The sequence below is a fragment of the Phoca vitulina genome, unplaced genomic scaffold (genome assembly GCF_004348235.1).
Source record: "Phoca vitulina isolate PV1807 unplaced genomic scaffold, GSC_HSeal_1.0 scaffold2, whole genome shotgun sequence".
NCBI classification, from domain to species: domain Eukaryota; kingdom Metazoa; phylum Chordata; class Mammalia; order Carnivora; family Phocidae; genus Phoca; species Phoca vitulina.
The window spans coordinates 60,945,181-60,958,006 of NW_022589705.1; the positions used below are offsets into that span (position 1 = coordinate 60,945,181).

General features: G+C 46.1%; 1 protein-coding gene across 6 annotated transcripts in view; it reads left to right on the forward strand.

Moving 5' to 3' along the window:
* TTC39A (tetratricopeptide repeat domain 39A) overlaps nucleotides 1-12,826 on the forward strand; it is a 56,482-nt gene that overhangs the window by 15,604 nt on the left and 28,052 nt on the right. For 4 of the 6 annotated variants that reach the window (XM_032429273.1, XM_032429315.1, XM_032429300.1 and 1 more), the window contains exon 2: nucleotides 3,487-3,594. In XM_032429273.1, coding sequence (XP_032285164.1) covers nucleotides 3,487-3,594 — 108 coding nt within the window. The remainder of the gene's footprint in view (nucleotides 1-3,486; nucleotides 3,595-12,826) is intronic. The other 2 variants (XM_032429282.1, XM_032429292.1) reach the window with 1 other exon arrangement.

Genomic DNA, 12,826 nt, shown 5'->3' on the forward strand with positions numbered 1-12,826 from the left:
CGCCTGTATGGCTCGTGCCTCTTTATCACTATGGTGTCATGACTCTAGCTCTTTGCTTGCCTTTTTCCCCTTCTTGGACTTCTTTTCCCATTTTGTCCTCAGATCAGTGCCATCTTTTCCAGAAAGCTTCGTCGAGTGCCCTGTCTCCACTTCTGGGCCATCAGTGATCCCCATGATTGCAGCCTTGATGGTTCTGGCTGTCATTGCCTCTGCCTGCATCTGTCACTTCTGTAGACTGTGAACTCTTCAAGAGCAGGGCCGGGTCTGGGCCAGAACCAGAGATTAGTGGGTATCTGTGGGAGCAAAGGAAGGAGGAAATCAGCCCCAGGGCCACCCCAAAGCAGCTCCCAGTCTGGAGAGGTCACGTCAGACCCACCTTACTGCAGTTAAGCAGAAGAGGTACTGGGGCTGCCAAGGGAGGGAATGCCCCTCTGTGCTATGGGTCCACCTGTCTTTCTCTCCACATAGAGCGAACAGGCAGAACGTCTTGATGGGAGGCAGAGGTGGTGGTGGCAGTAGGGTGTATGCAGAAATGGGAGGTAGGCTCTTGGCTCTGGAGTTCTTTAGAGATGGTCATAAGCCAGGACAATGGACTTGACTTCTTGGAGCTGAGCTGGTGGGTGGACACTGGCTTAGGCAGAAATTTGGTTAGAACCCATGCTTGGGCATGTGATCGTGGCCTGGTCACCTCTCCTCTGTGCCTCATCTATAGTGGGGATAATAATCCTACTTCACAGGCTTTGTGAGGGCTCAAGGAGAGAAGCCCAGTTAAACGCTCAGGGCGGTAGGTGCTCACTGCCTCTTCACCCGTTCATCCAACAGAATGGGCAGACTGAACACCAGTCACTAGGCTAAGCCCTGGGCACAAAGGAAGACACTGTGCCTATCTCATGAAGAAAGGGACAGGGGCTGCTTCTGGTGGGGCCTTTTCTGCCATAGAAAGAAAGTTGGTCTTTATCCTAAGAGTAATAGGAAGCCAGTGAAGGATTTCAAGTTCAGAAGTGACATGGTCAGATTTGGGTTTTAAACAGATAACTTTGGCTATTGTGAGAAGGATGGGTTAGAGGGAATAATGCTTCCATCATTCTCCCTTATAAAAACTCCCTAGAGGCTACGTGGGTTACTTCAGCCATCCTTTAAAATACATTCCTGAGCTCACACAGAAGTAACAGAAATCCTCTCAAGCCAAGAATAAAAAGGATGCTGAAATCGGGCTGATAAATGAGATGAAGTCTCAGCAACATGAGGGTGTTGACAAATTCCAGAAATCCAGAACCTTGAGTTTTAATGACCACTCAAGAGATGATAAGTAAGGAGTTGGGCCGACCCAGTGACAGTGTGAGGAGTTGAAACCTAGCCCTCCTACCACCATCACATGCATCTGGAACCTTCAGAGGGCTACCCCCTCAGCAAATAGACCAGAAAGAAATAGCCACCTTCCCACAAAATGTGGGACGACAGGTCTGGTGGAGAAATTTATAAATACGAATCTGCCCTCACACAAATTTTGTGTTTGAAGACATACTCCCTTTGTGGTCCTGGAGATACTAACCCAAAAAAGTAACTTAAGTATCATCGGATGGTAGCACCCCAGGGAATCTGGCCAAAGTAAGTGAAAATCCTCTCTGGAGGAATAGATTCTTCTCCTAAGATCCCTTTGGGATCAGCCAAATAAATAGGAGCTCATGGTAAAATTACAAAACACAAGGAAACAAGTCATTGTGAGCAGTAGACACCCAAATCAAGAAACAACAGAATTTGTTTCCCTGGGAGTCTAAGATGCTAGAATTAAGATCTAGAATATAAATATTTTAATAAACATGTAAAGAAATCAAAGATGGACTTGAAACAATAAGCAGGGAACAAAACACTGCCCCAAATGACCAAGGAGATTTGAAAAGGAAACAAGTGGAATTTCTGGAAATGTGAAAGATAATCATTGAAATTAAAAACTCAGGAAAAGTAGCAGATCAGACACACCTCAAGAGAATTAGTGAAATGGAAGATCTGAAAAAATTACTGAGAATCTCACGGAGTCAAAGAGATGGCAAGAAGAGCGTTAAGAGACTTGAAATATTGAGCAAAACAGTCCAACAGAGAGAAGGGGTAGGAGGGGCGAGAGCGGAAGGGGCAGTCTTCCATCAGACCCAGGTGGGGGTGATGGTGGTGCCCTGGAGCTCACTGGGCTCAGAAGGGGCTGGGTTGAGAGATGGTCAGGAGGCAGAACTGACAGAGCTCAAGGAGAGGGGTGTATTAGGGCTGACTCTCAGATTTCTGGCTTGAGAAACTGGGTAGAGGAGTGTCATTTATTAAGATGGCAAAGACTAGGGGAGAACAGCTTTGGGAGAATGAACAAGAGTTCAGTTTTGAACAAGATACATGTTTTGATTTGCCGGGACGATCCGCTGCTGCATCATGGAGGAGGAGATATTCGAGCTGGACCCTAAGGCATGTGTAGACTTTTATCTGGTAGAAAGGGGCTCTCTCTCAACTAACTTTTGGGGAAGGATCTCCTTTTAGTGAAGTCATCGAGGCCCCTTTTGAAATCTTCTCTCAAAAGAGACTCCTTGAGAAGAGATGTCCTCAAGACCATCCTCAAGATAGGACTTTTGGGATCTCCTAGTTTAATCTCTTATTTTTCAGATGGGGAAGCTGAGACCCAGAAGGGTCAAGGATTTGTTCTTCTCGTTCAGTCATTTTTTTTTCCATTCATTTAACAGATACTTATCAAAAGCCCACTTTGTACCAGATACTAGATGCCGGGGATACAGCAGTGAACAAAACAAGGATTCTTGCCCTTGGGAAGCTTATTTTTAGTGGAGGGAGACAGACAATAAGCACAAAATAAGTAAAAATAAATAATAAATAAAAATAAAAGTGTGTGTGTGTGAGGGTGATGAAAGCCATAGAGAAGTATAAGGACTAGAAGATGGTCTGGTCCACTGAAATGCCGTTGGGAAGGTGACCCTTGAGGATAAAGGGCCCTGGACAGGCCTTACAGTCTGCTGCACACTACAGCCCATTGTGACAGAGCTTCTGGGGTTCTAGAGTGCAGGCCCGAGGAGGGCAGGAGAAGTCCTGGAGAAGGAGGAGGGAAAAGGACTGAAGTGGGATTCAGTGGGTGGGCTGTGCCCCCCTGGGGGGGGCAGAAAAGCCTGATGGGTCAGAAGGGCCATAAAGACTCCCTTTACCCTTGTGAGGGGTAAGATAAATTTGTTCCTGAGGCTTCCTTGCCCTCCATCCTCTGCTCCTCCCCAATCCCCTCCACCAGATCTCAGATGACACCCCCATTCTGCTCTCCTCCCATCTTTAGGAACACTTAGAGGTGGGTCCAAGTTGTCTTTGTGTCCCAGTACAGAGTGGGCAACCTGGAAGAGCTTGTGACAGGCACCCAAGGCCCACAGGGAGGTTGCATGGGCTCTGTGGGGCTCAGTTCCAGCTTGGAGTGGGGTTGAGGTCTCCTGGTCACTTGAGTGTCTCTCCCAGCAGGACTTCTGTGAGCAGCCTCCATGAGGCCCTGGACCAGTGCATGATCGCCCTGGACCTCTTCCTCACCAACCAGTTCTCAGAAGCACTCAGCTACCTCAAGCCCAGGTGAGGCTTAAGCCTAGGTTGGGGGTGGGGGCCCCGGGGTGTATGTGTGCACGCGTGCACACACCTGGGTACACTCGGGACTCCACGTGTAGTGGAGGGATGGGGGGAGTTGTCTGGTCATGCAGAACTAGAAGTCTTATGTAAGAGGAACCCCGTGTAACTGAGTGCCTTCAGCCTTCTGGGTCACCATGACCCTCTGAGAGTCCCATAAAAGTAGGGGCTCAGGCTCCCCATTCTACAGCCCTGAACAGCCAGGCCCTCCCCAAGGTCATTGTGACTTCCTTCCTTTTAGGTTCTCATGGCCTCTTCCACTTTGATTTCTTGTTCCCACTGAATCCACTCGGGGTTTCTCCCCTGTCAGCTCTAACACAGCTGCTTTTCCTCATTTTTCCCCAGAGCACTAAAGATTTGAGTTGCTGTTACTCAAGCCCTTTAGGGTAATAATGTCGGTTAATCATTTAGCCATTTCTTCCAGTGTTTACTGCCTTCTTGCTAAATAATATGCTTATACTACTCTTCCTTTATCACTTTTTTCAGTTTTTTAAAAAGATTTTATTTATTTGTCAGAGAGAGAGAGAGTGAGTGTGCGCATGCTTGAGCACAAGCAGGGGGAGCGGCAGGCAGAGGGAGAAGCAGGCTTCCCGCTGAGCAAGGAATGGGATGTGGTCCCAATCCTAGGACCCCGGGATCATGACCTGAGCCAAAGGCAAATGCTTAACCCACTGAACAACCCAAGTGTCCCCTTTTTTCAACTTTTTAAAGACAAATTGAGATAGAATTCATACACCATAAAATTATGTTTTTTACCTTTTACTTTTAAACATCTATTGGTAAACAAGAATTTAGCTTTCTTACTTTTTTTGTAATATAATAGTTCATTTTTTTAAAGTTGGTCATGTCTTTTTTTTAATTAACAAATAATGTATTATTTGTTTCAGGGGTACAGGTCTGTGATTTATCAGTCTTACACAATTCACAGCGCTCACCATAGCACATACCCTCCCTAATGTCCATCACCCAGCCACCCCATCCCCCCCACCCCCCTCCACTCCAACAACCCTCAGTTTGTTTCCTGAGATTAAGAGTCTCTTATGGTTTGTCGCCCTCTCTGGTTTCATCTTGTTTTTTTTCCCTCCCTTCCCCTATGATCCTCTGTCTTGTTTCTCAAATTCCTCATATCAGTGAGATCATATGATACTTGTCTTCCTCTGATTGACTTATTGCGCTTAGCATAGTACCCTCTAGATCCATTTGCAAGATTTCATCTTTTTGATGCTGTATAATATTCCATTATATATTTATACCACATCTTCTTTATCCATTCATCTGTTGATGGACATCTGGCTCTTTCCATAGTTTGGCTATTGTGGACATTGCTGCTATAAACATTGGGGTGCATGTGCCCCTTCAGATCCCTACATTTGTATCTTTGGGGTAAATACCCAGTAGTGCAATTGCTGGGTCGTAGGGTAGCTCTATTTTCAACTTTTTGAGGAACCTCCATACTGTTTTCCAGAGTGGCTGCACCAGCTTGCATTCCCACCAACAGTGTAGGAGGGTTCCCCTTTCTCCGCATCCTCGCCAACATCTGTTGTTTCCTGACTTATTAATTGTAGCCATTCTGACTGGTGTGAGGTGGTGTCTCAGGTTTTGATTTGGATTTCCCTGATGCCGAGTGATGTTGAGCACTTTTTCATGTGTCTTTTGGCCATTTGGATGTCTTCTTTGGAGAAATGTCTGTTCATATCTTGTGCCCATTTCTTGATTGGATTATTTGTTCTTTGGGTGTTGAGTTTGATAAGTTCTTTATAGATTTTGGATACCAGCCCTTTATCTGATATGTCATTTGCAAATATCTTCTCCCATTCTGTCAGTTGTCTTTTGGTTTTGTTGACTGTTTCCTTTGCTACAGAAGCTTTTTATCTTGATGAAGTCCCAATAGTTCATTTTTGCCCTTGCTTCCCTTGCCTTTGGCGATGTTTCTAGGATGAAATTGCTGTGGCTGAGGTTGAAGAGGTTGCTGCCTGTGTTCTCCTCAAGGATTTTGATGGATTCCTGTCTCACATTTAGGTCTTTCATCCATTTTGAGTCTATTTTTGTGTGTTGTGTAAGGAAATGGTCCAGTTTCATCCTTCTGCATGTGGCTGTCCAATTTTCCCAATACCATTTGTTGAAGAGACTGTCTTTTTTCCATTGGACATTCTTTCCTTCTTTGTCGAAGATGAGTTGACCATAGAGTTGAGGGTCCATTTCTGGGCTCTCTATTCTGTTCCATTGATCTATGTGTCTGTTTTTGTGCCAGTACCATACTGTCTTGATGATGACAGCTTTGTGATAGAGCTTGAAGTCCAGAATTGTGATGCCGCCAGCTTTGCTTTTCTTTTTCAACATTCCTCTGGCTATTCGGGGTCTTTTCTGGTTCCATACAGATTTTAGGATTATTTGTTCCATTTCTTTGAAAAAAGTGGATGGTATTTTGATGGGGATTGCATTGAATGTGTAGATTGCTGTAGTTAGCATAGACTTATTCACAATATTTGTTCTTCCAATCCATGAGCAGGGAACGTTTTTCCATTTCTTTGTGTCTTCCTCAATTTCTTTCATGAGTATTTTATAGTTTTCTGAGTACAGATCCTTTGCCTCTTTGGTTAGATTTATTCCTAGGTATGTTATGGTTTGGGGTACAATTGTAAATGGGATCGACTCCTTAATTTCTCTTTCTTCTGTCTTGTTGTATAGAAATGCAACTGATGAGGGCGCCTGGGTGGCTCAGTTGGTTAAGCGACTGCCTTCGGCTCAGGTCATGATCCTGGAGTCCCGGGATCGAGTCCCACATCGGGCTCCCTGCTCAGCGGGGAGTCTGCTTCTCCCTCTGCCCTCTTCCCTCTCGTGCTCTCTGTCTCTCATTCTCTCTCTCTCAAATAAATAAATAAAATCTTTAAAAAAAAAAAAAAAAAAAAGAAAGAAATGCAACTGATGAATTTGGCTTTCTTATACCCCTGCCCTACCTCCCTTCCCTCATCCTCCTCTCATCATTATATCACAGTATCTGGCTAAATCAATAATGTTTACATTATTATAATTTGGTAACTAATGCTCATTGCAGAGACAAGTTATACATTGTAAGATTACATTTCCTTTCTGGAGTTAATAATTGTCTTGTCTTTTCATTTGCCTAATTTGCTATATACATTTATCCTGAACTCTTTCTAGCCTTTTCCCTCAAACCTGTCCCCTGGAAGACAGATGTGTCTATCGGCCACCTCCCAGCTATCTCCTAGAAATCCCTTTGCTCCTCTCCCGTTTCCTTGACCTGGCTTTTTCTCTGGGATCCTCCCTCATTTTACCACAGTGTGTCCTCCAGAAACTTCCTAGGAAGGAGTTGCATGAATATAATTTCTCCCCCCTCAGAATTTTGAAGGCATTGCATCCCTGTTTTCTAGCATCTACTGTAACCATGGGAACCCTAATTTCTTCAAACTTTGCATGTGATCATTTTTTCTTCCCCAGAAATGTTTAGAATCTTCTCTTTTATTCTTGCAAATCTGAAATTTCACAATGATGTGCTGAAACATAGGTCTTTTATTTGGAGCCTTTCAGTTCTGGGACCTTCTCTAGCATGACCACTCCATGTTCTGTCTCCCTTTCTCAGGCTTTCTTTAAGTCAAACACTGGACCTCCTGGACCCGTCCTCTTCTAAGCCTCCTGTTTTCCCTCTAATTTTGCATTTCTTTCTCTTTTTTTTCCTCTTATTTGGGGGAGATTTCCTCAACCTTATCATTAAATCCTTCTATTGAGTTAGAAGAGATCCTTCTATTTTCTTTTTTTCTGTGATCATATGATTAATTTCCTTGTACTCATTGTTGTCTGAATGTTCTTTTTTTCCCTAAAACATTTTATCCTTGGTTTATAGATGTACTCTGTTCTTTGTGTATATTTTTTGAAATATGAGAGTCCTTAGGATAGGGTCTGGCATATAGTAAGCACTCTAGTAAATATTTGTTGTTATTATCACAGAATATTGTCTCTCAAATATTTTAATTTTTTTCCTGTATAATCTTGGCTTTCTCCAGATTCCCTTTTTCTGTGTAATGGGGGAATCTTCTGGTGCGGGCTTTTCTCAAATGCCTGATGGCCCCTGGTTGTCTGGTCGTATTTAAGAGCTAGTTCTTGTCCTTGTAATTGGTGGGATTGGCTTTTGGATGACCCAGCAGTCCCCACACCTTATCCCCACCCTTTGAGGGGATCTGGGCTTGAGATGGGGCAGGGGCAGGTCTGCAGCAACAGTGTCGCCACCATCTGAGGTTGGCCAGGCTCCATCTTGCTGCATCCCTGAACATCTACGTTCCCTTCCCAGTATTCTTTTTTAAGATTTTATTTATTTATTTATTTGTCAGAGAGGGAGAGCACAAGAAGGGGGAGTGGCAGACAGGGAGGGAGAAGCAGGCTCCCTACTGAGCAAGGAGCCGATTTGGGGCTGGATCCCAGGACCCTGGGATCATGACCTGAGCCGAAGGCAGACGCTTAACTGACTGAGCCACCCAGGCGCCCCTCCCTCCCAGTATTTTTGAAAGACTCCCCAGCTCCACTTTCCTTCTGGTCATTACCTGTCCCTAAGCAGGCTCCTCCCTACCACCTCCCCCCACACCTTTCACACCCTCTCCCCACAGCCCCCTTGTGTGGAGGGGCTGCCTCACCCTCCCTCACCTCAAGAGGGCACTCTACCACAAGTCCTACAACTCAGGCCTGACAACTCAGGCCCCGGAGAGGAAATCCTTGCCCTGAACGAAGGAGACACTACGGAGAGACCAGCCTTTCCATGAGGCTACCTTTTAATGTCATACTTAAGGCAGTGAAGCTGCCCCTTAGCCCCTGCCCCATTCCAGAAAAGAATCTTTCCTTTCTTTTTCAGTTTAAGAGCGTTCTCTCTGAACAGTAGATGTTGTTAGCACACTCCCAACCCACATCCCCATTTTGACAACCAAAAAATGTTTCAAGAAATTGCCAGATGCTAGGGAGTCAGGGGGAGACAGGAAAAATATCTCCCCATCTTTATTAAGAAGCACTGGTCTAGGGGAAATAATTCTTGCTAAAAATGGCCTCCCCTCTTCATTTTTAGCCATCGAAGTTTCAAAAGATGCTGGGGTCCAGTTTCATTCACTGTTCCTCATTGTGCAAGGTCCTCAGGGATAATGGACTCATCAAGCTCCAAGCCTCATGCCCCAGCCTGGGCATCTGTTTTGTGTGTTTGTCACTTCTATGAGTAGCTTCTAGTTTATTTTATTTTGCTGCTTGCTGGTAGAGGAGGGAAGGGGTGGAGGCCACCAGGCTTAGCTGACCTCCACATGGCCGAGGAGTCCCAGGTCCCAACACCCTGCTCTTCTGACGGCTCTTCCAGTGCCCTCCCCAACTTGACAGCTGGTCTGGGCCTAGAAGGTAGGACCCCAGTGAGCATCATGTCCCAGAGCTGGGTTTCGCTCAGAGGTGAGGGGGCTCTTACTCTCAGGGGTCAGGATTCTATAAGCAAACAAGAACCTGTGGATTGTAAACTAACTTGGGGTGCCTGAGGTTTGGAGAGTTGTCCTACCCCGTATCTGCTTCACAGATACTGCATTTGTTACAGATCGAAGGTTTGTGGCAAGCCTGCCTCAAGCAAGTCTGTCCGCGCCATTTTTCCAACAGCATTTACTCACTTTGTGTCTCTGTGTTATATCTGGTAATCCTTGCAATATTTCACACTTTCCCATTATTACTATATTTGCTGTGGTGATCTGTGATCAGTGATCTTTGATGTTACTATTGTAATTGTTTTGGGCCACCACCATGTAAGACAATGAACTTAATCAATAAATGTTGTTTGTGTTCTGACTGGTCCACTGACCAGCCATTCCCCCCTCTCTTTCCTTCTCCTTGGGACTCCCTATTCCCTGAGACACAACAATATTGAAATTAGACCAGTTAACTTCAGGGCCTGCCGTGGCCCCTGAGCGTTCAGGTGAGAGGAAGAGTTGCACGTCTCTCCCTTTAAATTAAAAGCTGGAAATGACTAAGCTTAGTGAGGAAGGCATGTCAAAAGCCAAGACGGACTGAAAGCTAGGCCTCTTGCACCAAACAACCAAGTTGTGAAAGCAAAGGAAGAGTTCTTGGAGGAAATTGAAAGTGCTACTCCAGTGAACACATGAATGATAAGAAAGTCAGCCAGCCTTACTGCTGAGGTGGAGAAAGTGTGAGTGGTCTGGATAGAAGAGCAAACCAGCCACCACATCCTCTTAAGCCAAAGCCTGACCCAGAGCAATGTCCTCGCTCTCCTCTCCTCTGTGAAGGCTGAGAGAGGTGAGGAGGCTGCAGAAGGAAAGTTGGAAGCAGCAGAGGTGGGTTCATGAGGTTTAGGGAAAGAAGCCGCCTCCATAACGTGGAAGTACCAAGGTGAAGCAGCCATCTGGGTGTAGACGCTGCAGCAGGTGATCCGGAAGCTCTGGCTCAGATCACTCATGACAGTGGCTACACTAAACAACAGATTTTCAGTGTAGACGGAACAGCCTTCTATTGAAAGAAGATGCCATCTAGGACTTCCATAGCTAGAGAGGAGAAGTCAGTGCCTGGGCTTCAAAGCTTCAAAGGACAGGCTGACTCTCTTGTGAGGGGCTAATGCAGCTGTGACTTACAAGTTGAAGCTCATGCTCCTTTAGCATCCTGAAAATTCTGGGGCTCTTAAGAATTACACTAACTCTGGGATACGTGGGTGGCTCAGTCGTTAAGCGTCTGCCTTCAGCTCAGGTCATGATCCCAGGGTCCTGGGATCAAGCCCCGCATCAGGGCTCCCTGCTCAGCGGGAAGCCTGCTTCTCCCTCTCCCACTTCCCCTGCTTGTGTTCCCTCTCTCGCTGTGTCTCTCTCTGTCAAATAAATAAAATCTTTAAAAAAAAAAAAAAAAAAGAATTACGCTAACTCTATCTTCCTATACTCTTTAAGTTGAACAACAAAGCATGTCTATTTACAAGATGGTTTACTGAATATTTTAAGCCGAGTGTTGAGACCCACTGCTCAGAAAAAAAGATTCCTTTAAAATACTACTGTTCACTGACAATGCACCTGGTCACCCAAGAGCTCTAATGGAGCTGAATGGGCAATGAGATGAATGTTGTTTTCATGCCCGCTAACACAACATCCGTTCTGAACATCCATGGTTCAACGAGTCATTTCGACTTTCAAGTTGTATCACTTAAGAAATCTATTTCATAAGGCTATAGCTGCCATAGGGAGTGATTCCTCTGATGGATCTGGGTAAAGTAAATTGAAAAACTCTAGAAAGAATTCACCATGCTAGATGCCAGTAAGAACTTTGTGATTCATGGGAAGGGAAGAGGTCAAAGTATCAACATGAGCAGGAGTTTGGGAGAAATTGATTCCAACCATCATGGATGACTTGGAGGGGTTCCAGACTTCAGGGGAGGAAGTGACTGCAGCTGGGGTGGCAGGGGTGGCAGGAGCAAGAGATCTAGAAGTGGAGCCTGCAGGGGGGACTGCGTGGCCGCCCTCTCAGGATAAAACTTGAGTGGGTAAGGAGTTGCTTCTTACGGATGAACAAAGAAGGTGATTCCTTTTCTTTTTTTAAAGATTTCGTTTATTGATTTGAGAGAGAGAGCATACAAGAGAGCATGAGAGAGAGAGCATGAGCAGGGGGAACAGCAGAGGGAGAGGGAGAAGCAGGCTTCCTGCTGAGCAGGGAGCCTGATGCGGGACTCAATCCCAGGACCCTGGGATCATGACCTGAGCTGAAGGCAGATGCTTAGCCAACTGAGCCACCCAGCGCCCCAAATAAGGTGGTTTCTTGAGATGGAATCCACTCCCGGTGAAGATGCCATGAAGGTGGTTGAAATGACAACAAAGGACTTGCAATATCACATAAACTTAGCTGATAAAGCAGCAGCAGGGTCTGAGAGGACTGACTCCAATTTTGAAAGAAGTTTTGCTGTGGGTAAAATGCTGTCAAACAGCATCGAGTGCTACAGAGAAATTGTGAAAGCAAGAGTCCATCAGTGCAGCAAACTTCACTGTTGTCTTACGTTAAGAAATTGCCACAGCTTACCCATCCTTCTGCAACCACCACCCTCATCAGTCGGAAGGCAAGATCCTTCACCAGCAAAAATATTACAGCTCACTGAAATGTCAGATGCTGGTTAGCGTTTTGTAGCAATAAAGTAGTTTTTAATTAAGGTATGTATTTTTTTAGACATAGTGCTTTACACACCCTGGACATAATGCTATTGCAGACTTAATTAAGCTTCTGTGTGCACAGGGAAACCAAAAATTGATTTCACTTGCTTCATTGCAATCTTGACTTTATTGCAATGGTCAGGAACCAAACCTGCAATATCTCCCATGTATGCCTGTACCACGAGTCTCAGTCCAGAGCGCAGCTGAGGGGCTGCAGGGGTGGGCTGGGGAGGAGCCAGGATTCCCAGCCACAGGTGTGTGTTCTGGCCTTGGGCCTCAAACTAGAAATTCCACTTTGCCTGCTAGGGGCCCAGGCGGGGCTGTCTGTCTCTCCTGGGCCCAGCACCAGACTGGGTGGGTGGGGCTGAGTCTCCTGTCTCACTGGTGTGGGGGGCGTTGCTTGTGAACTGGAGGCCTGGAGTGGGAGGGGATTATCTGGGGGGCGGGGGTGGGTCTGGGTACTGCCAGGGAAACATCTCCTGAAGGAGAGAGTTTCTGTCCGGGGCAGTGACCCTTGACCCTGGCAGACACAGAAGGACTCACATTTATTGAGCATCAGCGATGTGGCCCTGGCCTGGGTGTGCTATTTAAGCCACCCGGAGTCCTGGGTGAGAAGGATTATTGTATCCATTTTACAGAGGAGAAACTTGAGGCTCAGAGAGGTTTAAGATTCACCAGGATCACACAGCTGGTCACTGGCAAAGCCAAGATTTCAACCGGTGTTTCAGGGACTCGGTAGCCTGAGTTCTGTCCCCACTTCAGGCTGTGGCCTCCTTTCCACAAGCCACTGCCCTCAGATTAAGCATTTCTAGCAAAGACCTGGGAGGTATCCTGACAGCTCCAGGGCCGGTGAGGGGTGGACCAGCCTTTGGTTTCCTTTACAAACATTTGACTCCCCAGAAGGAGAGGAGCTGGGGTCTGAGGCCTTTTGAGCAGCAATGGAAGAGTCAGACCTTGGGAGAGTCTCTTCCCCTCCCTGTTTCCCCCTTTCCCCACCATGCGGGGTCAGGGAGGTT